The sequence below is a fragment of the Lepisma saccharinum genome, chromosome 5, assembly GCF_977018435.1.
Source record: "Lepisma saccharinum chromosome 5, izLepSacc3.1, whole genome shotgun sequence".
Classification (NCBI taxonomy): Eukaryota; Metazoa; Arthropoda; class Insecta; order Zygentoma; family Lepismatidae; genus Lepisma; species Lepisma saccharinum.
The window spans coordinates 6,103,942-6,131,628 of NC_139233.1; the positions used below are offsets into that span (position 1 = coordinate 6,103,942).

The 27,687-nt window shown below is 36.6% G+C and overlaps 1 protein-coding gene across 21 annotated transcripts in view; it reads left to right on the forward strand.

Moving 5' to 3' along the window:
• sls (sallimus) overlaps positions 1-27,687 on the forward strand; it is an 854,140-nt gene that overhangs the window by 273,122 nt on the left and 553,331 nt on the right. For all 21 annotated transcript variants that reach the window (XM_083122061.1, XM_083122066.1, XM_083122070.1 and 18 more), the window contains 8 exons: positions 639-761; positions 2,817-3,173; positions 12,147-12,323; positions 13,262-13,445; positions 17,147-17,277; positions 19,312-19,488; positions 21,197-21,469; positions 23,513-23,704. In XM_083122061.1, the coding sequence (XP_082978187.1) occupies positions 639-761; positions 2,817-3,173; positions 12,147-12,323; positions 13,262-13,445; positions 17,147-17,277; positions 19,312-19,488; positions 21,197-21,469; positions 23,513-23,704 (1,614 nt within the window). The remainder of the gene's footprint in view (positions 1-638; positions 762-2,816; positions 3,174-12,146; positions 12,324-13,261; positions 13,446-17,146; positions 17,278-19,311; positions 19,489-21,196; positions 21,470-23,512; positions 23,705-27,687) is intronic.

Below are 27,687 nucleotides of genomic sequence, written 5' to 3' on the forward strand. Positions count from 1 at the left end.
AACAGACAGTGGAGGTGGTGAAGCTTCAGGACAGGATAGATCAGGTACAGATGAGATGGTTTGGACACATGAAGAGGATTAATAATGTGTTAGAAGAAGAGGACAACATCGGAGCACTGTGGAAAGAGAGGAGTGGTGGAAGACCAGGAAAAAATGGAGAGGCTTGACTTCTATGCCGACCCAGCCAGAAGCAGGAAACTGCAAAGGATGATGATGATTAGGTGCAAAGGGGTGTTTTAAGTGCAAATTAGGGGGAATAATGTACCAAGGAATGGCTGTATATGGCGATATATAAAATTCAGGACTCCATATATGGAAGTGCCCAACATTATATTTTTGTAGGTGCAGCATCTAAAGGTCTGGGCTCTAGTTATAATTCATGTAGGGCATGCTTTACGCAGTTTCCTTTTAAAGGAAAACCTATTGCAGTTACCTGATTTTTGACATTTAATATCAGACTTGTGCAATATTAGTTATTGGTAAATTTTCTATGGGTACTTTATTGATATAATTTAAATTTTTGTGTCATTCGTTCCTATGACATTATGGCATGTAGGTGTAGTTGTTGAAACAGTACGAAAAATATTTATTTCTTATTTTTCATTCACATTAAATGCACACTGAAATGCCTTTTTCAGCTCTACTCTTGGCTTGTGAGCATTGCAGAAGCTTTTGTCCAAGGACACCAGGACATGGGAAGTGTTTTGGCCATGGCCAAAGATTTTCTTGAATTACATCACAAGTTACTCAATGATCTACATGTAAGTATGGTTCTGTATATTACTGGTCAATACACTTTTTGATACACAGAGAAGAAAGAAAGAGTGTGTGAGAGTGAGTGTAACAGAATTTTCATGACTAATTCAAACTGCAGTCAGAAATTTTCTATCACCCATAGTTTTCTTCTGATTAAGCTTTTTTACAAGTATATTGTCCATACATGTTGCATAAGATTTTGCATTTCTCATCCATTCCCAATGTTTTTCATAACACTTTTCTATCATGCTTGAGCCTAGTTTAAAAGAAAGTAGATATTTTAAATATCTTAAATAAAGAAACTCGAATATGGGTTATGTACTGAAAATTTAGAAACTACTTCAGTGCTATGGAGTATTAAGAGTTCTATTCTTACTAAGATAATTACTCTATTGCAAGAATATTTGCTGTGTAGTAGATTGTACATAGCCCCTTAGGGCAGTCTACATAAAAAGGAATGCGTGTGATATTCGGGAAATACCAGGTGTGACTGTGCCAAATTATATCAGGTCATCCGATAAGTAATGTATTTTTGCACCATAAGAGAGAGAACTATAACTTTCCTGGAACACTACTGTTAGTCAGGACAATAGTCTCCATCGGACTCCTACAACATTCTTCCACCTGCCAACCTGTTGCTGAAACCCCTGCTGAAAGAAGTCACCAGTTTTGGAGGCAATGAACTGGGTCACTGTTTGTCGCACGTCATCTTCATCTTGCAGTGTTTTCCCAGACAGGTAGCTGTGCAGGGTGCGAAAAAGACAGTAGTCTGTTGGTGTAAGATCTGGTAAAAACGCTGGGTTGGGGAGTTTTTCCCAGCCACATTCCTTCACCTTTGCACAGGTCCTTCTTGCCATGTGTGGGTGCACGTTATCACTATGGGTCAGCACACCCTGGCGATGAACCAGAGCAGGATGTTTTCAACAGTGCAGTCCGTAGGCATTCCAGCTGCTGACAGTAGACATCTGCATTGATAGTCTGGTTCCGTGGCAAGAGCTCAAAATGGATTATCCCTCGAATATCTCACCAAACACTCAACATCACTTTGCGAAGGTGGAGGTCCTGTTTTGGCACAGTTTCTGCAGCCCCCTTTAGATACCCACTGCCGTTTGCATGTAATGTTGTGGTAGAAGATCCACTTTTCATTCCCTGTCTCCATTCTGTCCAGAAATGGCTCACGTCTGTGACGGGTGAGCAGCGAACTGCAGAAGTCTTCTCGATTCTGCTTCCGTGAGGCATTAATGCATGGGGTACCCATTTCCCAAGTTTCGACATGTACCGAAGGTCCTCCAGATGACTATGAATGGTCGAATGGGTGACATGGAGTTTGCTGGCCAATTCTTCAACAGTGTGCATTGTATTTGCCTCCACCACTACTTACAGGGCATCATTGTCCAGCTCAACAGGTCTTCCTTTTTGTGGCTTGTCGGTGAGGCTAGTGTCTCCAGAATGAAACCTCTGGAACCACCTCTGGCACTTCCGCACATCCATAGCATCCTGCCCATATACAGCATTGATGTTTCGTGCTGCTGCGCTGGCTGAATGTCCCTGGTGAAATTCCTACAGCATGACATGTCGTATGTGTTCCTCCGACACTGCCATGAAAAATGGTCCTTGTTGCCATTGTTGTTTACTTATACACATGGCAATACACATTTTTCATTTCTTTAGAACCAAAGCAAGTTATTTCCTTTGATAATAGACAGGAATTCAGCAAGTTATGGTAATGCTTTTTCTTATGGTGTGACTTCGCTCGACACCAGCGATTATTATTGGATGCTCAGGAAAAATATTCCATGTGTAAAATGTAAAATACAGAAAAAAATAGACTACTTTCACATTTAGAGTATGCTGATTAGAGGAGTTCCATCTTTGCTTTCTAGTTTTTCCTGTTTTATATCTGTCACATATGCCTTGCTAAAATTAGTTTTTGGTATTATTTTGTTAACTTTTATGTGCTAGTATAATTACATTGTTTTTTGTACAAATCAAAGTTGGCATAGTGAACCCTGTTGTAACATGGACAATTACAAAAGATCTGTTATTTCTTGCGGTTGCAGATGAAAGGAACGGAAATCGATGCTCTCTTGTCCACACTGCCACCAATTTTGGAGTTCCTTGACCAGGAGCAGAGGCGAGACGTAGAACAGAAAGTGGACAATCTCCGATCACATTGGATGAACTTGAAATCTGTTCTGGAGAACAGAATAGATTTATCTGTGATATACGTGAAGTTCCATACCCTGGCTGTCCAGCTGGCCAATGAACTGGATGCCGTGGAGGATGAATTTAGGAAGGGCACCGACAGGATACACGAAAACACCATAAAGCTCATGGAGGAGAAGTGGTTGTCCATTCAGCAACTCTATCTGCAACTAACAAATACAGCGAGGAACTTCCATGAAGATGCTTCAAAGGTAAGTATTTAATATGAATGATAAGACTAATAAACAAAGTTTTGCATCAATAACTCCAAAAAAATTGTGGTTCTTCTCAGAAAAGGGTTCATGAAATCAGGGGTGTGCCCAGAAAAAGAAAGGAATTGGGAGTTATTTTTTGTGTTATTCTCAGATGTGCTTAAAGATTATTAATCTCAGTCACTAGTTAATTATGAAAGGAGCACAATTTGAACTTGACACATGTGTACATCCCTTGTGCATCTTGACTGGCTTGATAAGAATGGTATGTTACCTGCCCAACCTACAAGTCACCCTTGCTCGTCAGGACCTCAGTGGCATGTCTCCCAGCCTTCAGTTTTCATCTAGCTTCTTCTTCATCCCTACGTTGACTGCAAAGGTTCTCTCTCCCTTCAACTTGTTTTTATTCCCCAAAATCCTTCACCTCCATTAGCGAGAATTATTACAGTGTAGAGGAGGATCTCTGCTGATGTCCTCTGAATAATGGTGATCAGTGGCGTTATCTGAAAAATTTAACCTGGTTTACTGTTGTGTATATTTATTATGTATTAATTAGATGTAATATAAATGAAATGCCAATGTAGGCATGCAAGTACAAGAAAAACAGCAATTTCTATGTATATGAAAATGTTGGTTTGCCAGCGGTATACTAGATAACATAGTAGAATACGTCACTGGTGTAGGGTTACCAGACGTCCGGATTTTCCCGGACATGTCCTCCATTTTAGCCTTATGTCCGGCGTCCGGGAGGAATTTGAAAAATATCATAAATGTCCTACATTTTGAGCGTCACATAATATTAATTAGGGAATTAGGTAACAGAAGAAAATCATGCAAGTTACAAGTCTATGGACTGCGCTTCCAAACTCAATGGTGAAATTTATTTTGATTCAGTCATTACACAAAAAGCAAAAAAGTTTGTCCTGCTTGATGGAACAAGGTGTTGCCATTCTTATTCAATATAATTTGACTGTAAAGCAGGGGTATAGAGAACAAAGTTATTCAGGGTGTCTACCAGTCAAGAAAAAGTAATCAACAAATAGGTCAAGAAGTCAATACAAAGGCAATACATTATTCTTGTGGTCAAGAATTTTTGCTATCATAATGACTGATTGGTTGATTTAGTTTACTTTACTTAACTTTTTTCTCTCCCTTTGGTTAATCGCGAAGATGATAATAAATGGCGGTAAGGTAAGATGGATGAAGGGACAGTCACAAACATATAGGGACAACCGACACAAGCCCCACATAAGATTATACTGGCTTGAGTTCAGACGCCAAAGCTTTGTTCGTCTGCCAAACACAGTTCAGGATGCATTAATACGAGAAAGCAGATCTAATTCTCTTATCAAATTCAGCTTCAGTTTTCATCTTAACTGGCCCTTTGGTAGGGGTTTTCAATAAATAAATATTTATTTTCTTAATTACTAATTTCCAATTTTACCTAAGTAGGGGTCGGATAAATAATCGTTAAGAAAGACAGGAAAAAGGTCTAGAAAAGTCCAGAAAAAGTCCAGAATTCTGGATGTGTTATTTTGGTATAGACACCCTGTTATTGAACTAAAGACTACCCAAGATGAAACTTCTCGAATTTTAAATTACGGTAATTGCTGAATATTTGTTTAACATTACAGGTCATAATTCAAATGTTGAGAGAGTACTTGCATTACCATCAGCACAACACACAACATTTCACGAGAGAAATTATTTTTTCATAAAGTCTGTAAAATATTTGGTACTGGTCCCTACAATTTCAAAGAGTTTGACTGTAAATTCTAACATAAATATAGTTTGACTAAACCTGAAATGTTGAAAAAAATTGTCTCCTCTGAGAGGTACCACTTAAATCATGTAGTAAGAGGTGCATTGATTAATATGATTGCAAGTTTTGAAATTTTGCATTTAAAAATTCATTAAGAATTCATTTTTTTATATGTGAAAAGTGTCATTTTCAACTACTTTCTAACGTGTTCGATAGAAATATGTATTATTTATTGAGAATGTTTTGTGTCCTACATTTTGACTTAATGTCCTACATTTTGGGACAGCATGTCCTACATTTCCCTTATAGCGATCTGGTAACCCTACACTGGTGGCAATGTCCTCACAACCAGTATAATCGTCTTTGAGACTTTTGTGCTGTCCATGTGTACTTGCGATTGTCCTTTCATCAATTTTATTTTACCACCATTCATCCTCACAGTCGCGATTAGCCAAAAGTGGCGATAAGCAAAGTATAATACATAAATCATTAGATATAAATTTATTTTCAGTGTTCAAAATAATTCTTGTGTTTTTATTCAAACCAGAAATTTTAGTTAGGAAACTTTTTGTTAAACATGGTGGACGCTTGTCATAATGGTTTTCCCTCTGTTCTTAGATTTCTGTCCTCCAGAAAGCAGGCGCAGAGCAATACTGATTTAGCCTTCACATTGGCTCAGTATTCAAAGAATACTCAACTTGTTGAAACTCCAACTTCTTTTCTTGTGCGTGGGAGGGAGGGAAGAAAATTCCCTTCCTGTGTATGTCTTGGTTTGCTTTTCTTGGCAAAACACCAAAAACTTTGCAAGGATAAAAGATGTCGGATAGATATTAGCAGTAACACACTTTCATAGAGCAACAGTTTTTATTTACCAGAAAGCTGTATCTGGTAAGATAATATATACACTTTTTTTTTTCAAACTGGAACAGCAGGGATTCTTCCTCTTCTGTAAACCATGTGTGTTTACAAAGTACTTCCAGAAGCCATTGAACTCCAGAATTAACAAACCTTCTTTCTAATGTGACAGAGATTAGGATTGCCTTATAATTTGTCACTCGCAGGTGATGTACAGCACTGACAGTTCCACACAGGTAAATTAGGGAAATTAAAAAAAACAAATTAGATAAAACCAAGGTTGACTCAGTAGCTCAGTTTGTAGACCAATGGCACCATATACCAGAGACTTAGGCATGAGTCCTGGCTGAGCCTGCATTTTTCGCTTACATGTGTACGTAGTGGTAATGTTTGAACATTTTGTTTGATTAAGATATTTCCTTGAAATTAGAGAGGTCTCAGATTATTCGCCTCGAAGTATTAAGTAATGAATAATAACAAATCTATTTATTGGTAAGTATGCTGATAATTTCATGAAAACAAATGTATTTCTCTATTATAAACTGAAATTACTGTATGGTTGAGATACACCGAGGATGTATTGCAACTCATTTAAAAACCATATGAAAGTTGGCTGAACCAAGGTTCAAACCTGGATCTTTGGCATTCATATCAAATGTCTATTCTATGCTTCTGATCAGATAAGGACACACTCACTGTCGAATGTGCAACATTGTAAACTGTACAAAGTTATACTTGGACAATTTTAGTTGTAACTGTATTTATGAACAAAAGAGTTAACTAAATAGTCCACAGAAAGTTAGAATCAATTAATTATTCTAAAAGTTTAGACATTGTCAGTTTGTCATTATTGTTGTGATTTTTTTTGGCAGCCCAGTGCAAACAGGTGTCATTATAGTAAAATTGTCTTGAAATTCTAAATTTCAAAATTATGCAAGGTGCCCCCATTCCAAAGAGAAGCGACCAAAAGTATGAAGTAGTCAGTATTTTGACTAACTTTATTTCTGGGCCAACCTGGTATTTTTCCCTTTCCATTTTAGATTAAATTATATATTTTTTAAATATTCCTCTTTAGGCTATTACCAACTGTAATGTAACTAGAATTGCTAGCTGTAATGTTAATTTAATGTAGTGTTTTATTGTCTCATGTAACTTACATTAGTGATGATCAAAATTTTTGACGAATACTAGCTAGGGCTTGGCACACTGTGGAGATGCCTGAACGTTTGGAGCTGCTGTTTGTTATATAATATAATAGGGATGTAAAGTGAAAAAAATAATTAAAGTGCTCCCCTGTGCTTTGCACCATGCCTTGAGGGCGTATCGGGGGTGTGAGGTTAGGGCCCCACACTTTCTTGATCTCAGCCAAGCTGGGATGATGTGATCAGCACCATGCTCCTGGCTGCCTTTACCCCCCCCCAGAGTTTCCTCCAAGTACCCACTTTATACAACGCTGGGTGGGTGCCGGAGCCACTTGAACAGGTTCAAAAAGTCCTGGTTCTCCCCCGAACCAGGGTCTCTTGCATGGTAGTCAGATGCCCTAATGACTGAGCTACACCGACTTCTTCTATATAATAGGGATGGGACTCATTAATTGGTACCCTATCTGTATTGGCTGATATGGGCATTGTATCTGTAAAATTACCAATAATTTTAATTTTACCGGTCTGATATATATATATACACACATAATGTAGTGCAATATTCTGTCATTTTGTTATAATTTTGTATGGATACAAACATATAATGTCCATGCCTTACTTTCGTTAAAAGTAAATTTCTAAATTTGCAGCTTCTTTTGCATTGCAGTCATCTGGTTACATACATTTATTAAGGAGGTCAATGAACCACTCAGGTTTTTCAAGGACCATTTGGAATATTATATGATATAGGTGGAATATTGGTTATCAGCATATTTTATATTGGTAAATTTGATCTTTATTGTATCACTATCAGCCAGAATTTCTTATCTGTCCATATCCATCCTATATTGAATTGAATTGTTTTAAGTCCACTTTATTTATTTATTTAAAGTTTCAGATACAGTACTGAAAGACCATTTTATACTGAAACTGTAGTAACAAGAAAAATAAAAATAACAACAAGACAATACAAGATGGCAGACGAAATAAAAGATGTTAACATGTACATTCTTAGTGATTGTCGGAAACTGTGTTCTGAAAAGAAAATATCAACATTTACAGGCAGGTTATTATATAAGTGGGGGAGCCTAAAGTATAGAGACTGCTGTAGGAGAGAGAGAGATTTGTAGCGGGAATATGAAAGAGCTTTATGTTGCGGGTTGGCCATGCGGGTACTCGTTGGGGGTGGCACCAGGGGGGCATGAGGGGGGTTCTTGCATGCCCCTTCAACACCCCCTACGTTCAACTGAAAACACTAACATCAATATGTAATATTATGTCATGTTGTCATATTGAGCGCCGAATAATAGGTACTGAAGTAAGACCGTTTTTATTGTATGCAACAGGCAAGCACTGAAAGAGATGCCGATACTTTTCTGTACTGGCGGCAGCATCGGTAAAGATCAACAGCCATTTTTTTCTTGCGTCAGCATTGTTGTTATGAATTTTATCTTTTTTTGTTTGTGGTTTATGATAATAGCCTATAGCTTAATGTAACTAACTAACTAACTCTCTAGCCTTCTTAAACCCGAAGGTTCATGGCTGCAGCAACACAGGCCTTCCATCTGTTCCTATCTTGAGCAAGTTCTATATACTCTTTTCCATCCCTACCGATTTCCTTTAGGTCCATCTCAACGTTGTCCCTCCATCTTCGTCTTGGCCTTCCTACAGGTCTCTTACCATCTGGTTTCCCAACAAGAATCCTGTAAACTCCTCTTTCCTCTCCCATTCGTGCCACATGGCCTGCCCACCTAAGTCTTCTTGATTTAATTATTCTAATAATATCTGGACATGAGTACAAATTATGTAGTTCTAAATTATGTAACCTTCTCCACTCACCTGTCTCCTCATCCCTTTTAGGTCCAAATATTTTCCTAAGGATTTTATTTTCAAATACTCTCAATTTATGTTCCTCTTTCAATGTAAGGGACCAAGTTTCACACCCATATAATACTACAGGCAAAATTACGGTTTTGTATATTTTAACTTTTAGTTTCTTAGATATTAAACGAGAAGACAAAAGTTTATGAAGAGAGAAGTAACATGCATTTCCTGAATTAAGCCTACTTTTTATTTCCTCTTTAATATAATTTTCATTTGTTAATATTACTCCTAAGTATTTGAATTTGGAAACTGGTTCAAACGAGTTATCAATAATTAGATTTTGATTATTACCTAACACTTGGTTTCGGCCTGTAAGCATATATTTAGTTTTCTCTTTGTTAACTTCCAAACCTATCTCTTTAGCAGTTTTGAAAAATATTTTAGCATTATTCTTAATTGTATTCACATCATCCCCCAGTAAGTCTACATCATCTGCATATGCTAACAACTGAGTCACACCATTTAATTTTAGTCCTTCTTTAGTTTCTTTTACCTTCCTTACAGCATATTCTAAGGCAAAATTAAAGAGCAATGGAGATAATGCATCTCCTTGTTTTAACCCATCATGAATTGTAAATTTGTCAGACATATTATTACCCACACGAATTTTACTTTCTGTTTCACTGGTGCATATTTTTATCATACTAACAAGCTTCTTAGGTATTCCAAACTCTACTAATATATTATATAATTTATCTCTTTTGACCGAATCATATGCTTTTTTGAAATCAATGAATAGCTGATGGACATTTTGATTATATTCCCACTTTTTTTCAAGTGTCTGACTGATGTGAAAAATTTGATCTGTAGTTGATCTGTTACGTTTAAATCCACATTGATAATCACCTATAATTTCATTAGCATATGGGGTTAGTCTTGTTAAAATAATGTTAGACAATATTTTGTATGTTGTTGAGAGTAGAGAAATTCCACGGTAATTATTGCAGTTCATTTTATCACCTTTTTTAAACACAGGAACAATTATGGATTCTTTCCACTGTTGAGGGATTTCTTCTTTATTCCATATTAAACAAATTAATTTATGAATTTGACATATTAATGAATTTCCACCATATTTAATTAACTCAGCTGGTATTAAATCAATGCCAGGTGCTTTGTTATTCTTTAGCCTTTTAATAGCATCTTTAACTTCCGTCAAGTTAGGTTCTGGAACTAAAGGTTCTGCTGTGTGGACTTCATTTACTTCTGATTTATCTCCTACATGGACATTTAAAAGGTCATTAAAGTAGTTCTTCCATCTATTTAGAATATCGCATGGGTCAGCTAGAAAATCACCGTCTTTATCTTTTATCAAGTTTACTTTAGGTTGCCACCCCTTTCTAAATTCATTTACACCTTTATATAAATCTCTGATATTTTTATTTTTGCTGTTTGTTTCAATTTCGTCAATTTTGCTTTTCAAGTAATCTCTTTTTTTACTTCTAAACGTGCGGTTAACTTCTCGCTTTATTCTATTATAATTGCTTAGATTTGTATCATCAGAGTTATTTAACCATCTAAGTCTAGCCTGATTTCTTATTTCTATTAGATTATGACATTCATTATCAAACCACGGCTTACTTTTTCTTGGTTTATGGTATCCTATACTTTCTTTAGCTGCTGATTCTATTGCATTACGTATGTGCTCCCAATTCTTATTTACGTCTGTTTCATTTATATTTTCATCATCATTTAAATCCTGCAAAACATCAAATCTATTTGACAGTTTAATTTGGTAATCTTTCTTAATTCTTTCATCAACAAACTTTCCTGTATCAAATTTTATAACTTTTAGATTTTGTTGCTTATGATTTATCACTGAGAGTCTTTCTCTTAATTTAGCAATTACTAAATAATGGTCACTGGCACAGTCAGCACCTCTATGTGTACGAACGTCAATTATACTAGTATGCCTTCTCTTATCAATGAGAATATGATCTATCTGATTATGAGCTTAATGTGAGTTATGTTTTTCTTTCTTGCATTGTTGATAAATGGTTTGTTTTCCACCTACCGGTTCTTCCTTACACTGGAGCAAAAATTTCATCTGTTTTTAAGGTATCACCAGGTCATGCTCGGGAAATTATTTAATGCGAGTTGTAACATGAAGGTTAGTTTTCTTCTTAATACATTCTATGTATTTGTTCCACGTAACATGTCTAGTAAACTTACCATTTCAAGCTTTTTCAAAAACTGTTAGGAAGAGGTCCAATGTTCACGAAGAAATTTTACAGTTTGTTGTTGGGGATAGTGCAGCAGAAGGGATTTTTAAGATGATACAGTTGCTGTGCTCTTCGCGTTTTGTCTTGTGGCAGATGGAAGGTATAATGTACTATGTATTTTGTACCTTCATTGGTTACATTGAAAAGGTTCAGAAATTGTGATTTTAAGGGCAGGATGATTTTATTTTGTATTTCACTACGTAGTTCAATAAGACTGCAACGTGTATCTGAATGTTTACACTGCATGACCACTTTCTTGGAGTAGAAGACTTAATACATATAGGGCAAGGATGGGGGGGGGGGGGGAGGAGCATCCCTGGAAAACGAATGTCAATCTAAAGTTATATATTTCACACATATATTTTAAACTTTTTCCTTATTTTCAGAATCGCACCCCCTAAATTTCTTTCCGCACCCCCTCAGCATACCTAGATGAATAATGCTGGCACTGCCGCTGGTACTCGTAGATGAAATTGGTTGACAGGGAATTCGGTTTTAATTTTTCCATTAATGATTTGATGCAAAAATTTCATGTCTGCTAGTTCGTGATGAGTGTGTGGCGACTGGATGTTCAAAATAGACATAATGCATGAATAGGCTAATTGGGACAGTCCATCCCTATAATATAGTGCAGTAGAAAAAAACAACAACTTGAAACACCTTTTTACAATAGCTCTTTGAGGGCCATGTCTAGCCAAGTGGCCTTTGTGTTGGGTAACAAACATGTGGTCAGCGCATTGAGTCCCATTCTTGTCGTTTTCTAGTTTCTATCCCCTTACAAAGTGAAGGGTACAATCAGTGCTGATGCACCCATAATAATTTTAATAATCAAATCATCACACCAAGTTTCTTCTGTTTGGAGAGGAAGAGTGGAACTTTGGGCTACACAAACTTTCATGGGTAGCACCAAGAAAGATAGAACTGCGAGACTGAAGACGAGACAAGAAAATTGATTTCAGTTTTGAAAGTTGAAAAGGAGAGGGGAAAAGAGGTTATTTGGAACATGTTTCAGCTCTTCCAGCTGTTTTCAGCATCTGGAAAATGTGTGAATGGCAGTGTTTATGGCTCCTCCAAGGGTAGCTGGACTCACTCCAATTTCTATTCTCAGGTCCAGGATCCATATCTAGATATCAAACGAGCCCGCCTCTGCGTGGAGACGCTTGTGGAGCACTTCGGGGGACGTCAACTGGTGATCACGGAATCGTGGCAGTTCTGGCAGACCAAGATCACCATGGAACGGGAGTTCAAAGTCCAGTGGGAGAGGCTGATGAGCGAGAGCACCCGGGTAAGTTGCGGAACCACTTCTTTCCATCCTGGTACACATCGAATCTTGCCTGTCAGTGGGAATAGCTTGCAGTCAATTTTTGACTTACAACAACACAGCAATGACAGTAACAAGTGTAATTGCATAATTGTTGCCTGAATATATTTTATATATCTTCTTTATGTAAACTCAGTTTGCTCTAACCTGTTGACATTTCTGTGCCAGAGATGGCTCAACAGTTTCTGCCAATTAGAAATGAGATGAGTTAATTGAAAGCAGTGTAGCAACATTTACGCACATGGAGTTGCCACACTGTAGTAAAGTGTATACTGAATTGCAAGATTTTAATGGTAGTGGTGTTTAAATATTCCTGGATAAGTTATGCATAACCTGGCAACCTGAAAGTAGTTGTTGTCTTCGTCTACTGGTGATACTGACAAGTTTCGCAAGGTTTCTACACAAAAAGTCAGCCTTCAGCGAGTGCAGATAGGATAAGATGGACCAAATGCAGTTTACATAAATTGTGTCAGTTGATGCAACTTTTCATATTTGACACTGATGCTTTGTGAATTACTAAAACTGCTGAAAGTAAAATTTCAGGGTACTTATCGCCACAAATGCACCTGTTATAATAATCAATTTGTCAGTCTGTCAACTGTTGATATCTCAAACTGCTAAAGTTACTGGAACGAAATTTGGTTCACTAATAAGCCCGTAAAATATAAGATTTCTTCCGTTGTGTAAAACCTGAAAAACTCATGAAAATTAGTGCATAATTTGGGAATGTTAAATATGATCATTGTATATGACCTGCAACTGAAGCCAGTTCTTGAATTAATTAAATAGAAGTGAACCTTAATCCATGTTTAATGAATTACATTACAAAATAATTCTTTTTGTAACTGATCCTGATAAACTTGTTTGCTATTGTAAACCTATTGTATATATTTTCTCCTCAGACCATTGACTGGGTTTCGAAGTTAGATGCCCAGTGCTACCCAGTGTTGCTAACTAGCAGTTCCTCCTCCAAGGTGATTGCTCAAGAATTGGAAGAGCAGTTACAGAAGTTCCTATCAGAAGTGAAGAGAGCACAAACAGAGATTGAGCTGAGAGTTAAAACAACAGAGACTCTATCATCGAAAGGTATGTTTTCAAACACTGTGTGCACCTAATCCATTTCTGAGATCTTTGCCTTGTTCCAAGCTGTGCCAGTATGCTCAAATATCTTTTTGCGGCTTAATGCATCTTGGGAACAGCAATTAGTGACTGACAGTTGGAATGAAATAATTATCATCACATTTGGTCTTTCCTGTTTTCATGGAGGTCTGCAGGATTTTTTTCAGGGGGGAGCAAGCAAGGTACTTTTTTGCCAGTGAGGGCAAACAAGCCATGTTTCCCCCATAGTAGTGTTGCCCCTTTCAAATAATGACTTATTCAGATTGAAGTTATCATGTTCCTGCAACACCCTTCCAATAATTAAGATAAATTACTCTGACTGAAATGAAATATGTGTGTGTAATGTATAAGTTTATGGTAACATCTGTGACGTGTCCTTTTGGTTTTGGGGTTTATCGATGCCCGCGAGGGATCGGTATGTTGGAAGCAATGCCGGAGATGGTAATAGTCAATAACCCTATTTATTTAACCTAGGCAAAACGTCCCAAGATAGATTTCTGCAAACGCCTTTATCGTGTGTGCATCCAGCAATTGCTTGATCCACACGCGCACCTCGGCGAGCAAAACCCTGTTGTAGTGGGTCGAACGGATCACGCGTTCAATACGTCCGTTAGGTACCAATTTTACCAACAAAGATATCAATATGCTTAATATTTCTCCCCTGCCAAAAGTACTAAGTCCACCCAAAAAGCAACCCCCAAAATTCAAGAGCATACATACATACATACATACATACATATATATATATATAATCTCAACGCCTGAAAACAAACAATTTTAATTACACAAAAGGAATACACCATATATTTCAAATACACTCAAGATTATGCGGTATGTGCGTTGCGCGACAAGATAACGTATGGATGGTTACCAAATTTACATTAGTGCATAGCGATGTGTAAACGCAAAGAGAGCACAAGCAAAAAACGTTAACAATCGTGACTTTTATTTACTTCAAAAACTGTCGTTGAAAAATGAAATGTACACATATATGTAAATGTATGTGTATATATATATATCCAACACATCTATCAACAATATTATTGTCACCTTAAATAACAGACATTAATTTAACCACAATTTATGCAACACCCCCCTTTTCGTGCATCTAGTAACATTCGCACATAAAGGTTCGCGTACGTTACCAACAACTCGACCAGCGAGCCTGGCACATATATATATTTATATTACTACAATATTCAGGTACAAGGGTTTGGTTACGTATTTTTATCTCATCCAACAATTATTTATATTTTAAGGATTTATTCATCTGTGTCGCGTTAACTTACAAATGAGTATGTAACTTTACTATCACAAAAGCCAACGATTTGACGCTACTACTTGGAAGGAAAACTTAACGGAAGGTAAAATTACAATAAGGGGGAGGGGGGAATTTGACGCACAAGAATTTACGTATGAGGCCTTTTTTTTGTCAAATATTCTTTTGCAATCCCTCTTCAATATTCCACCAAGACGAATAATCTACACTATGGCCCAAATGGAACTTATCTTTGATCAGTTCTCTGTTTAATGACGCATTCACAATCCTATAGCCGACGGGCAAAAATCTAGAAAAATCATGCACGTGAATACGACTTTGGCTACTGGATACCCATTTCACAAATCTGGCGAGAGTATGCTTGCAACGGTCGAAAATTTAATATAATATAGTTTCCGTTTAAGGGACAGTCAAAATTTCACTTTTTCGTGCCGTAGTTTCTTTTCAAAAGGGAACGAATGAATTCGTGGTTCAAAAAAATAACAAAAGGTCCGAAAGTAGATGTGTACGGCCAGCTGCACTAAGTTCGAGATTTTAAGTTCACTTCACTATAGGTCCTTTGCGCGTGGTCGCAATTTTACCAGAACCTTCCGATTCTACGTACCTTAAATGTGTATTACACAATTTGTCTTCGGTGACATGGCGAGTCAATTCACAGTCCGGTATCTAGATCGTCTAAAGCATGCTCCTGTTGCTCACCATGAAAACCTCAAGTTCTATGGTACGGTACTAGAAGATTGGGCTGATAAAAGAGCGACTGCAGCTGCCTGGTGAAAGTATGTCCCTTCAGGTTCCCATCTATGCACAAAGTGGAAGTGTGGGAGAACCAGCAATTTCCGCGTAGTTTTGGGGGAGGTACTGGGTAGTGTCGCAAGGAGGCAGCACTTCCGTGTACAGCAGACAGAAGGAGCTACCCTCTGGCGACGGACATGAGAACTTCGTTTTTTATTTTCTCAAACGAAAGTTCCTTCTGTAAACTGCGATGGTGCGGGTTTTATATAATATATAATCGCAACGTCACACATCCATAAACTTACATATGTCTCAGGGAGGGGGGGGGGGGGGCATACCTGTTTTGTACCTTTGATGTTTGTTACTTTTCTTTTTAGTGTCTTTACAGTGAGGGGTGTCCAAACCTTTATGTATGTTCAGCAACTACTTGAACAATTGGCATATTACATTTATATTTACACTAAAAACAATGCCTCAGAGTAAATGTAGAGGCCTTATAAATCCTAACACAGGCCACATGAAAAACAATAGCAGGTCAGATGTGGCTTGTGTTCAACTAGTCCTGCTTGACAGCTTCCATTATCACTTTGGCTTGCCTGGCAAGACATTTGAAGTCATCATCTGTTGGTGGAATGTTGGTATATCAGTAAAGCTGCCAATAAATTTTCCTGATCTTATATTTTTGTAAATTGTTTGGAACTTAATTGCAGAATCCTTTTTAATATTCTTCCTCATCTTTGCCCCTATTCCCTACCCCCCAGGGTGTAGGGGGTGACCCTTTCCGAAGACACCCAATTGTCAACCTCCCTTCCATGTAGTACATTCTGGACTGCAGTGACGTATACTGACTCTAAGGTCCTAGGCTATGAATAGAAATAAGTTTACCAACTCCTAAAAAATCAGGTTGCCAACTCCTAAAAATGAGGTTGCCAACTCCTAAAAAATCAGGTTGCCAACTCCTAAGAATCAGGTTGCCAACTCCTAAGAATCAGGTTGCCAACTCCTAAGAATCAGGTTGCCAACTCCTAAGAATCAGGTTGCCAACTCCTAAAAATCAGGTTGCCAACTCACTGATATTCAATCATTTTATTTCTCCAGTATTTTATTCTCTAGACTTCAGGCTTCACAGATAGCCTAGCTAGCCTAGAATATACGCTCCTGCTGGACTGCATTTTGCAGACTAATGAGGCTCTGGCGTCTGGACCCATGGCCAGTGTATCTTCTATGGGACTTGTGCTTTTGTACCATCCATGTGTGTTTCTTTGTCCCTTCATCTTATCACCATTCATTCTCAACTTTGCAATTAGCTGAAAGTGACAGAAACTTGAAGTAAAATCATTCATTAATTCACTCCATATCTCCCATTTGTGCCCATAGTCTCTTCCCCCCTTCTAACCCCACCCCCTCTCTGTGGCACTACAATGCTTCATGAGCTTTATCATTTTCTGCAGTCAGTCTGAATCTGTCTTAAGTTAGGCCTGCTTTCTGTTACCACTCCTTCCACTGCTGTGGTCTCTCTGGTATAAATAAGCAATATTAGTTACATCGACAAACCAGGAATGACACTTTCTCTTCAAAATTAGTTGATTTGTTTAATAATAAACGTATACAATGTGATAAAATTTTTACCTTACTATTGCTACTTTTTCTTTTGCAGGAGAAGTTCAAGGAATTAAGGAAGATATAACAAGCAGCCTTATGCAGCAACACCAGAAGCTTCAATCAATTATAACAGAGTATCAAATCCTGGTTCAGATGCTGATTGCTTTCTTCAAGAACTTGGCAGAGGTAAGCTTGACGTGTTCTTTGGTCAAAAGAACTTGATTTAACTACCAGAGCAAATAATAAATTCACATGAAAGACTCGAAAGCATACACGTGATGCCTCTCATGGTATGGGGTAATATCTCTCTTCGTTGTTCAAACCAAATAAAAATCAAAGTTAAGTTTGCACTAAGAAAAGGGAAGTCTATTTTACTTCTTTTTTCAAACTAAATACTTATATGCCTAACATATAATCCATGTCACTCAAAGAAATTAAACTTCTTATAATTCAACTTGATCACTCTATTCAAAAAACCGACCCCAAACTTTCAAGTCAAGACAAAACACATCTGTAATTGCCATGATAACAGCCCTTACAAGATAAGTGTATACAGGTTAGTCACTATCCTGACATTATCAGTGATAGGTAAATTACAGAAATTAAGATAAATGAACAATAAACATTTGTAAAAGAGAAAAGATAATTAATAACAATAAATATTAGTGCAATGGGAAAGGACATGTCAAGCTCTAACACAGTTGAGAAATACAGATTCATTTTTCAATAAAAGTCACAATAATATCAACAATCTTGTCATATTTACTGCGATTCTTCTCTCTTTCTTTGAAATTTTGCAGCACCATATAGTAGATGTATTCTTCAGTTTAGGAAGGCATTGAATGTAGTGTTGAAATGCCCCAAAAGATGGCGACATAAGTCAGTCAATTAATCATCACATTCTAGGTAGTGGAATTAAGCACTGCTTGGAAACAGTTGAAAGATCCAACTTGTAGCAGTTAGTCAATGGGGAAAGGGGGCGGGGGGAGTTACCCCCAGTTATTTCAGTTTCATTCCAGAATACTTTATATTTAGGATGATGTGGGGGATGCTACATAACCTGATTTCTTGTAAAATATAATGCACAGAATTACTGATCTAGAATTGTATTTCATTAAGAGAGCATGGATGTTTTTATTTTTTTTTATTCAAGTGCAGTACATTATTTTTCCACCATCAAACAGACCGAAATTCCTTTCTTACACCAACCTATGTGTGTTTGTTCTTGCAACTTCACTGATGAACAGGAGATGTCTATTTGAGTGTGATTCACTTCAATTGCAAATTACGTTTAGCATTCAGAGAAATTGCAGTCAATGATCTAGTCATCAAATGTAGGTCCAATATCAATTAGCCTATGTGAACATAAAATTTACACCCAAGTAGGATGATAGATTTAATAGATGGGATTTGGAGGTGGAAATTTAGCGTAGGGACTGTGATAACTTAATCACACTGTATTATAACTGTAGAATGTAGCTGCCTCCCTCTGATAAAAGTGCTGAAATAGCAATTTTATTCTCCATTGCCAAAGGTACCCTGGTTAGTATTGTGGAGAATATATAGTGTAAAGATCACCCATCCTCGCACCTTTCTGGTCATATTTTTTCTTTATAATTTCTGGGTAACACCACTGTCGTAGATTGTCATGAAATTAGAGATTGTTTTGTTAGATCAGATGCTGGGTACCTTGAGAAGGGGTGGGTGTGGAGGGAAGAATGGTGCTGATCACATCACCTCCAGTATGGCAGTTTGAGAATGTGTAGGACCTCCCTGATGGTGTAGTGGTAATGCTGTTCCCTTGTAATCAAGGCCTCCCAGGTTTGATACCTGATGTGGAGGTACGTAGTGGTTTGGATCCCACTTTAAACTGTGCATAAAGTGGACTTAACACAAACTTTAATAAAGTTTGGTTTGATTTAAGAGAGTGTAGAGCCTCCATACCTCATGTAGTAGTGTAATGAATGGGTTCAAGGGAGAAAGATCTTGACTATCATAAATAACCCAATAGCGATATTCTGAATTCAAGAAAGTCATTTAATTATGACAGTACTAGTAAACTGTGACAAGTGTTCCCTCAAGTTATTATCAACGTATGATTTTCATGTTCATGTATACAACACACGTTGTTGTTTGTTAGGTTAAACACAAGAATGTTTAACTTAAAGTTTGTAGATTAAACTTCAGAAATTATTTCTCATTGGAAATTTTACTTTTCAGTTGGACAAAACAATAGAAACCCTGCAGTCTCAGTATCGTACGGCAATTCTTTCCAATGAAGTCCCGGCTGTGGAATTACTTCTCAAGGAGCACGGAGCTTCCCGACAGGCTGTTCAAGAACTCTTCAAGTTCACTCAGAATGAAAGCGAGCAGATTATAACAAGGATTAGGCAGCAGGTAAGGCAGAAAAGTATATTTACTCATCCATGATCATAGCAAAAAATATGGTTAAGTACCACTCGAAATCACAGCCTTCAGTAAATGGTGACAGCGGGTCACTGAAATCGATAGTTTTTTTTTTTTTGTACCAAGTTACATGGAATTAGCTAGATTTGTGGGAGATGTTATACATGTATTCACACTTTGATCTTCATGTCCTAAGTGTGTGAATATTGCAATGCCTATTTATTTCTAAATATTATGTGAACTTATGTATATTGTCGAAGTTTTATGTTATTTATGGATGTGTAGTACAGGAGGAATAAAACTTGCCAATACAAACATTCTTGAGCCACTATGGTCCAGTCAGTAGATGGTGGCAGAGAGTGGTTAGCACACTGTGCTACGATGCCAGAGGTTCCAGGTTGGAATTATAACGATAAAAGTTATTGGACTTTTTGTGTTGCAGTTTTGTTTACGCTAGAACATATTTTTAGTTTTACATTTCTAATTTACACTTTAAAACTGCTTAATAAAACCCAAGGATTATTTAATGTTTTTTATTACAAACTTCTAAAATAAACTAGCGGTTAATAAATTTTTAATTTGCCCTGGAAAACTGGAGGGCTTTGTTTTACATAGTTAAAACTAATACAAAATTTACTTCCAGTTCCCTTAGATTAATCTTAGGTTAGTAACATGGATTAATAAACAGAAAATAAACACTTTAACCTCAATTAAAAGAATATGGTCGACCTACTTACAAAATTTACTCAGCGCTGCACTTTCAGTCCTCAAAATAATCGGTTATAGAATCACAGCCTGGACTTCATTAATTTCATCACATCATCATTCATACTTATCTTCAGAATTAGCCAAAAGTACTGGAAAGGCGAAGTAAAATAAACCAAATCAAATAATAGTAATAAAAAAAGATAGGGTGTCCGCCATGTTTGATTCCCAGGTTGGGTAATTTTAAGTGGGAATGTTTCCAGAAATACTCCTGGGGTTCACCTAGCCTCAAAGAAGTGGGCACATGCAGGAAGGGGGTAAAGGCAGCTGGAGCATGGTGCTGCTCACATAACCTTCACAAATGACTGACTCCGAATGTCACTACCTCAACTTCATCCCCTACCCTTGCATGTGCCTTCACGACAAGTGGACTACATGTGTAACTTAGAACTGTGACGAATCAACATTTCAGTTCTAGATGTAAGTATCTCCTAAGTTTCAAATTTTTGCTCTCGGAGGCACCTATATGCTCATGTTCCAACAGCTAAACATGGTACTAAGTTATTTAAATGTGTCTTTTTCTCAAAACTGTGTTGAATTGAGTTACACCATTATGCTCGGAACCCCTCAGTTGTTAGCTTGTGATTTCAAAAGTCCTGACAGGCTTCTTTACAGCACAAGAAATGTTCTAAGTTTTTCAGTCATTGCTACTATAAGCACTGGTGTAACTTGCGGCCTAACTTTGAGAGGGCAGAATCAAACTTGAGGCATAAAAATAGCACCCAGAGTTATTTGCTAAATAATTGTTACATTTACAAATATTTCTCTTTATTGCTTTGCTCCTCAGGTTCCAGGAGGTTAACAAAAGTACATTTAAGTTGTAAATTTTATTAAACTTGAAAATTTTGAAGGGCAAGTGACCCCCTCCTCCCTGTCAAGTTACGCCTATAACAATATGTATTCTAATTCTTACCTCATTATTCTCCCATTTCAGGAGCCTCCGGAAGCAGCGAGGCACGATGTGGAGAAGGTGGTGAGCCTGTTGAGGCTGAAGCAGGCAACCTGGGAAGTGGCCTGGACGGAGCAGAGGAATCGCCTGGAGCAGCACCTGCAGCTGTGTCAGTTCAACGACGACCTGCACCAGATCAACCTGCAGTTGAACGATCTCAGCAAGCAACTCTCCTCCATACGTGGCCAGTATGGGGAGTCTCTAGCTGAGGCCAAAGCTACCTCTTTAGCATTTGTTTACTTTGAAAAGACAATTGAGGTGAGAGGTGTTGTGTTGTTGCTATTCCTATTTGGTTGTTTTTTATCACTTTTCTACCTCTTATGTTAGTTGTGATGATGTGAATCAACAATGAACTAATGAAATAGATGATAGACCAAACACATGCCTTAATCAGGTGTTGTGTTGTTGCTATTCCTATTTGGTTGTTTTTTATCACTTTTCTACCTCTTATGTTAGTTGTGATGATGTGAATCAACAATGAACTAATGAAATAGATGATAGACCAAACACATGCCTTAATCAGAGTTTGAACAATTAGCATTTTTTTAAACATTTCTGGCATATTGTTACAAAGAAAACAGAAATATATTACAGTCAAGATGCTGACAGTTTGATTTAATTTTATTTCCATCCACTTGATCATACAAGTACAAATAGCACCATAATATGGGATATGTAGATAGCATTAATATCTTAATTTTGAATACAAAGAAATTATGTAAAAACAATAATACTTTGTGAAAGTTACAAAGCAATGCAGTGTAATGTGATAATAATAATAATAAAGTTTTAAAATTAATGTCCATTAATGGGAAATGCGGCCTAAATAACCTGTACAAATAAGAAAATGTTTCAATAACAAGCTCTTTACTGTGGTCCTAAATTTAGATGGACTTTTGATTCTTGTAAACCTCTGGAAACTTGTTATATAATATTACATCTTGACATCCTAGACCTTTGTGTTTTGGATGTGTGGACAGATGAAAGGTAGAGGGAGTTATGCAAACAAGTGCTGTACTTGTGTGTATCCATATTTTTTGAGAAGAGTGTATCAGAATTTTTATGAGAAACACAATGAACAGTATTTTTCTATTGTAAGAAATGAAATTGCTACACGGAATACCTTATGAAACACTGAGGATGTATTTAAAAATTGAAAAACCACATGAAAGTTATGGCTCAACCAGGGTTGAAACCTGATCTATGACTCTTTCACTTTGTCAAATCGCCCTGGTGGAGTGGTTAGCACATCACGCTACGATGCCAGGTGTCACGGGTTCGAATCCTGGCCTGGGCATGGATATTTGTGAGTGTCCCTTCATCAATTTCGTCATATCACTCATCCCCATCTTCGCAAAGTAGCCAAAAGTGGCACAAAACACAAAGTAAAATAAAATCACAAAACAAATCTTAGCCTGGCCATGGGTGTTCTTTGCAAGTGTCCTTTCATCGATTTCATCATAGAATCAGTCATTCTCATTGCAATTAGCCAAAAGTGGCAGAAAAACGAAGCTAAACAACAAAAATAAAATAGCAAAACAGTGAAATTTTGCACTAAATTATAGGCTATTGTTGATATATCAGTTCGATAAAATTATCAGATATTGTAAAATTATCAGTAGAGTCACATATTTTTGGTAAATAAAAAAGCAAAATTTCGGTACAAAAATAGTCTATTTTGGGTTCAAGAGTGGTAAATAATATAACATTTCGATGTTATAGCGGTGAATAATCACATCAAAAGTGCTATATAAAATGACATTTTGGTTTTTAAATTGTGTATATAATCCTAAATTTGATTTAAATACTGCACTTATAACACAAAATAAACTTATCCCTTCTAATAGCACATTTATGTAGTTACCAGAGTATTAAGTTTATTCTTGTGTAAAGGGGTCCATTTTTGCTTCTCAAATCAACGTGTATTTACAGCAGAATTAATCAATTTTCCGTGAATTGCATTACTCACAGGATACTTCAGACTTCAGAAAGTGTCACGTCGATATATAAACTGTAAATTTCGTGTTTAAGAGTATATTTCGCATTTTGCAATTCATTTCGCATTATTTCGTGACAAAACGGGATAGGAAAATGCACCTCGCACCTTTTAGAAACATGAAAAATGAACATTATAGCATATTATTTCATATTTCGTATTTTCGTCAAAAACTAAATTTGCATGCCTCTAATTATAAGTAATTTCACTGATGCTCTAATATACATGTATTGGCCAATAGCAATAGGGTATCTGTTAATCTGTCACATTCCTTATATTAATTATTTTTCCCTGCTTGCCTTTAGCTTCTAGAACAAAGGATCCAGACATTTGTAAGCACTGCAGAAAGGATGCTCACCTCGGAGCACATATCGTCGCATCACATCCAACGAGAACTTTCCCAGTTGCAGTCAAGGTGGTCGTCCTTCCACATGCAGGTCACAGAGAGCCGGAGGTTGATAAACCTCAGCATTGAATACTTCACACTGGTAGAAGAGGTAGGCTTTGTTTTTGGTGTATTACATAAAATAATCTGATTTTCCATTGCTGCATTATAAGTTATGCTTTGCACTGAAGAAGGTTTAGTAATAAATTTAGATAATTTATAAACAACTGCCCTACATACTACTGATCAACAATTAATGCATTGTAATATATTAATATTGATGATGTTAGGGTGGTAATCAGCTACATGTGCTGATAAGTTTTTCAATAAGTTTCACATTACTATCATATTTTTATGAATATTCAAACACCAAAATGTTCAGTGTAATTGCTAAGATAATAGATCATCCTTTTCTTGCATTAATATATTTAATTTTCTGGTACTTGCATTTGTTCCACAAGTGCACAATATAATTCTGGTGTACTTTGTATCTACTTATAATGTTCTTTGACAGTTATGTTCTTTTCATCTTTCATGCTGTCAGTAGCAAAAATTGAAATGGTTATAAAAATGTGGATATTTTTAAAGGTAAGACTTAATATCTAGAAAGTATTACAGTGATCTGTACTATGAATGTTATAAAAGTATGTTATGTAAATAAAAAAAATACATATGTTGTAATAAATGTTATATGTATATATCTAGGTAGGGTTACCAGACGTCCGGATTTTCCCGGACATGTCCTACATTTTAGCCTTATGTCCGGCGTCCGGGAGGAATTTGAAAAATATCATAAATGTCCTACATTTTGAGCGTCACATAATATTAATTAGGAAAGTAGGTGACAGAAAAAAATCATGCAAGTTACAAGTCTATGGACTGCGCTTCCAAACTCAATGGTGAAATTTATTTTGATTCGGTCATTGCCCAAAAAGAAAAAGGTTTGTCCTGCTATTAAAAATACGGAAAAACGGAAGCACTTAATGAACAAAGTTTTGGGACCACTTTCTGATAACGTCACTGTTCAATGCCTGAGCAGAATCTCTTGCCTTAGGAATTATATTGATGGAACAAGGTGTTGCCATTCTTATTCAAGATAATTTGATTGTAAAGCAGGGGTATAGAGAACAAAGTTATTCAGGGTGTCTACCAGTCAAGAAAAAGTAAAGAAAACAAGTAAGTCAAGAAGTCAATACAAAGGGAATACATTATTCTTGTGGTCAAGAATTTTTGCATTGATTGGTTGATTTAGTTTATTTTACTTAACTTTTTTCTGTCCCTTTGGATAATCGCATTGCAAAAAAAAAAAAAAAAAAAAAAAAAATACGAAATTTATTTTTATTTGCATAAAATTAGAAATCGAGGGGCTAATTGCACATCTGTGCCCTTGGCCGTCAATGTTTGCCCCCTCCCCCAGAATTGACTTCCGTCGAATGTGGGGGGGAGGAGCAATGACCCCCTGTGGTTACGCCACTGTTGATGAGTACGTGTTTAAAGCAGTAAAACTAGTTTGACGTAAAATGTGTTCGATGAATGAGAAAGGTATTGTGAGATTTTGCTAAACTACTCGTATTAAATTTGAACAAGTGGAAATTGTTAGATAGGAGGATGTTTCCTCGAGCCTTGGGACAAAAATGGAAAGGAGAGAAGATGGTTGGAAACTATGAACAACTGAATACTTAATAGAAGGGTATTTTAGGTATGTGCAGGATCCCGAAATGTCGGAACCGGGATCGGAATAAAATTTTTCTCTTCAGATCCCGACTTTGGGAAATTCGGGATTCCGAAACGTCCCGAAATTTATAATGGTCGTGAATGACAAGTGCTTAATTCTCGAAGTTTTGTGGACTATGAGTCTCGGAAATGGCAATTTTCTTTCCAGAAATGCGAAAGCAGTCACTTCAAGTACAAATGATGTGAGCGGGTGGGGATTTTCACTGTGCCGGAAAATCCTGAACATTTTTCGTCCCGAAACTTTGTCCCCAGTTTTGGCATTTTTAAAATTTCGCATCCTCCCCCACCCCCACCTCGATAAAAAATCATCCTCCCACCCCCAATAAATTTTAATAGATATGGTCTCCCCATATCCGTGTCGAAGGGTATACTTACCCTCTTAAGTGTATATTTTGCTGGACTGTTGCATGCAATTTATGGGAACTCACTTGGAGAATAATTGGATTTTGTTAAAACTTTTACAGCAAATATTTATCATTTACGCGGGAATTGGCAATGAAGTAAATTTTAGCTTGCTGTGTATGCGTACACCGGTAAACCAATGCATTATAACAGAAACATGAGCCGTAACGAATATATGTGTCTTGTGTAGTAGTTGTGATGTGTTTGTGTGTGTCTTGTGTAGTAGTTATGCTGTCTAATGTGTTTGTGTTCGTCTGGTGTAGTAATTGTGCTGTCTAATATGTTTGTGTTTGTCTTGTGTAGTAGTTCCTCCATTCATATCGGGGGTTAGGCGTAGAGCTGACAACTCTGCACTGTAAAAAGACATGTCAAGAAACAACAATATCAGGCCATGGATGTTCCCAAGGTAAAATATTCCGGAGGTAAAATAGTCCCCCGTTCGGATCTCCGGGTGGGGACTACTTTGGGAGGTCCCTGGACTAAGGATAAGATCTACGTTAGGAATAAGGATATTAAATTAGGCACCTGGAATGTTCTGAGCCTTTACCGGCCTGGGGCATTTCAGTGTACAGTTAATGAGATAGTGAAGTATAAATTAGATGTAGTAGCTGTCCAGGAAGTTAGGTGGCCAGGAGAAGGGAATTGTAAAACTAAAAATTATACTTTTTTCTATGGTGGTACTGAAAATCATAATTTTGGAACAGGCTTTTTCATAAATAATAGAATTATCTCGGCTCTTAAAACAGTAGAATTTATTAATGATAGGATATCATATGCAGTTTTACAGGGTAGGTGGTGTAAAATTATTTTAATAAACATACATGCACCAACGGAAGATAAAGATGATAATACTAAAGATGATTTTTATACAGAGTTAGAACAGGTTTTTGATAAATTTTCTCAGTATGATATGAAAATTCTGTTAGGTGACTGTAATGCACAGATTGGCAAAGAAGATACATTTAGACCCACGATTGGTAAAGAAAGTCTTCATGAATTAAGTAATGATAATGGTATAAGATTGATTACTTTTGCAACCTCAAAGAATTTAATTGTGAAAAGTACCACTTTTAAACATAAAGATATCCATAAATATACCTGGTGTTCTCCAGATGGTAAAACTCATAATCAGATAGATCATATTCTCATTGATAAGAGAAGGCATACTAGTATAATTTACGTTCGTACACATAGAGGTGCTGACTGTGCCAGTGACCATTATTTAGTAATTGCTAAATTAAGAGAAAGACTCTCAGTGATAAATCATAAGCAACAAAATCTAAAAGTTATAAAATTTGATACAGGAAAGTTTGCTGATGAAAGAATTAAGAAAGATTACCAAATTAAACTGTCAAATAGATTTGAGGTTTTGCAGGATTTAAATGATGATGAAAATATAAATGAAACAGACGTAAATAAGAATTGGGAGCACATACGTAATGCAATAGAATCAGCAGCTAAAGAAACTATAGGATACCATAAACCGAGAAAAAGTAAGCCATGGTTTGATAATGAATGTCATAATCTAATAGAAATAAGAAATCAGGCTAGACTTAGGTGGTTAAATAACTCGGATGATACAAATCTAAGCAATTATAATACAATAAAGCGAGAAGTTAACCGCACGTTTAGAAGTAAAAAAAGAGATTACTTGAAAAGCAAAATTAACGAAATTGAAACAAACAGCAAAAATAAAAATATCAGAGATTTATATAAAGGTGTAAATGAATTTAGAAAGGGGTGGCAACCTAAAGTAAACTTGATAAAAGATAAAGACGGTGATTTTCTAGCTGACCCAAGCGATATTCTAAATAGATGGAAGAACTACTTTAATGACCTTTTAAATGTCCATGTAGGAGATAAATCAGAAGTAAATGAAGTACACACAGCAGAACCTTTAGTTCCAGAACCTAACTTGACTGAAGTTAAAGATGCTATTAAAAGGCTTAAGAATAACAA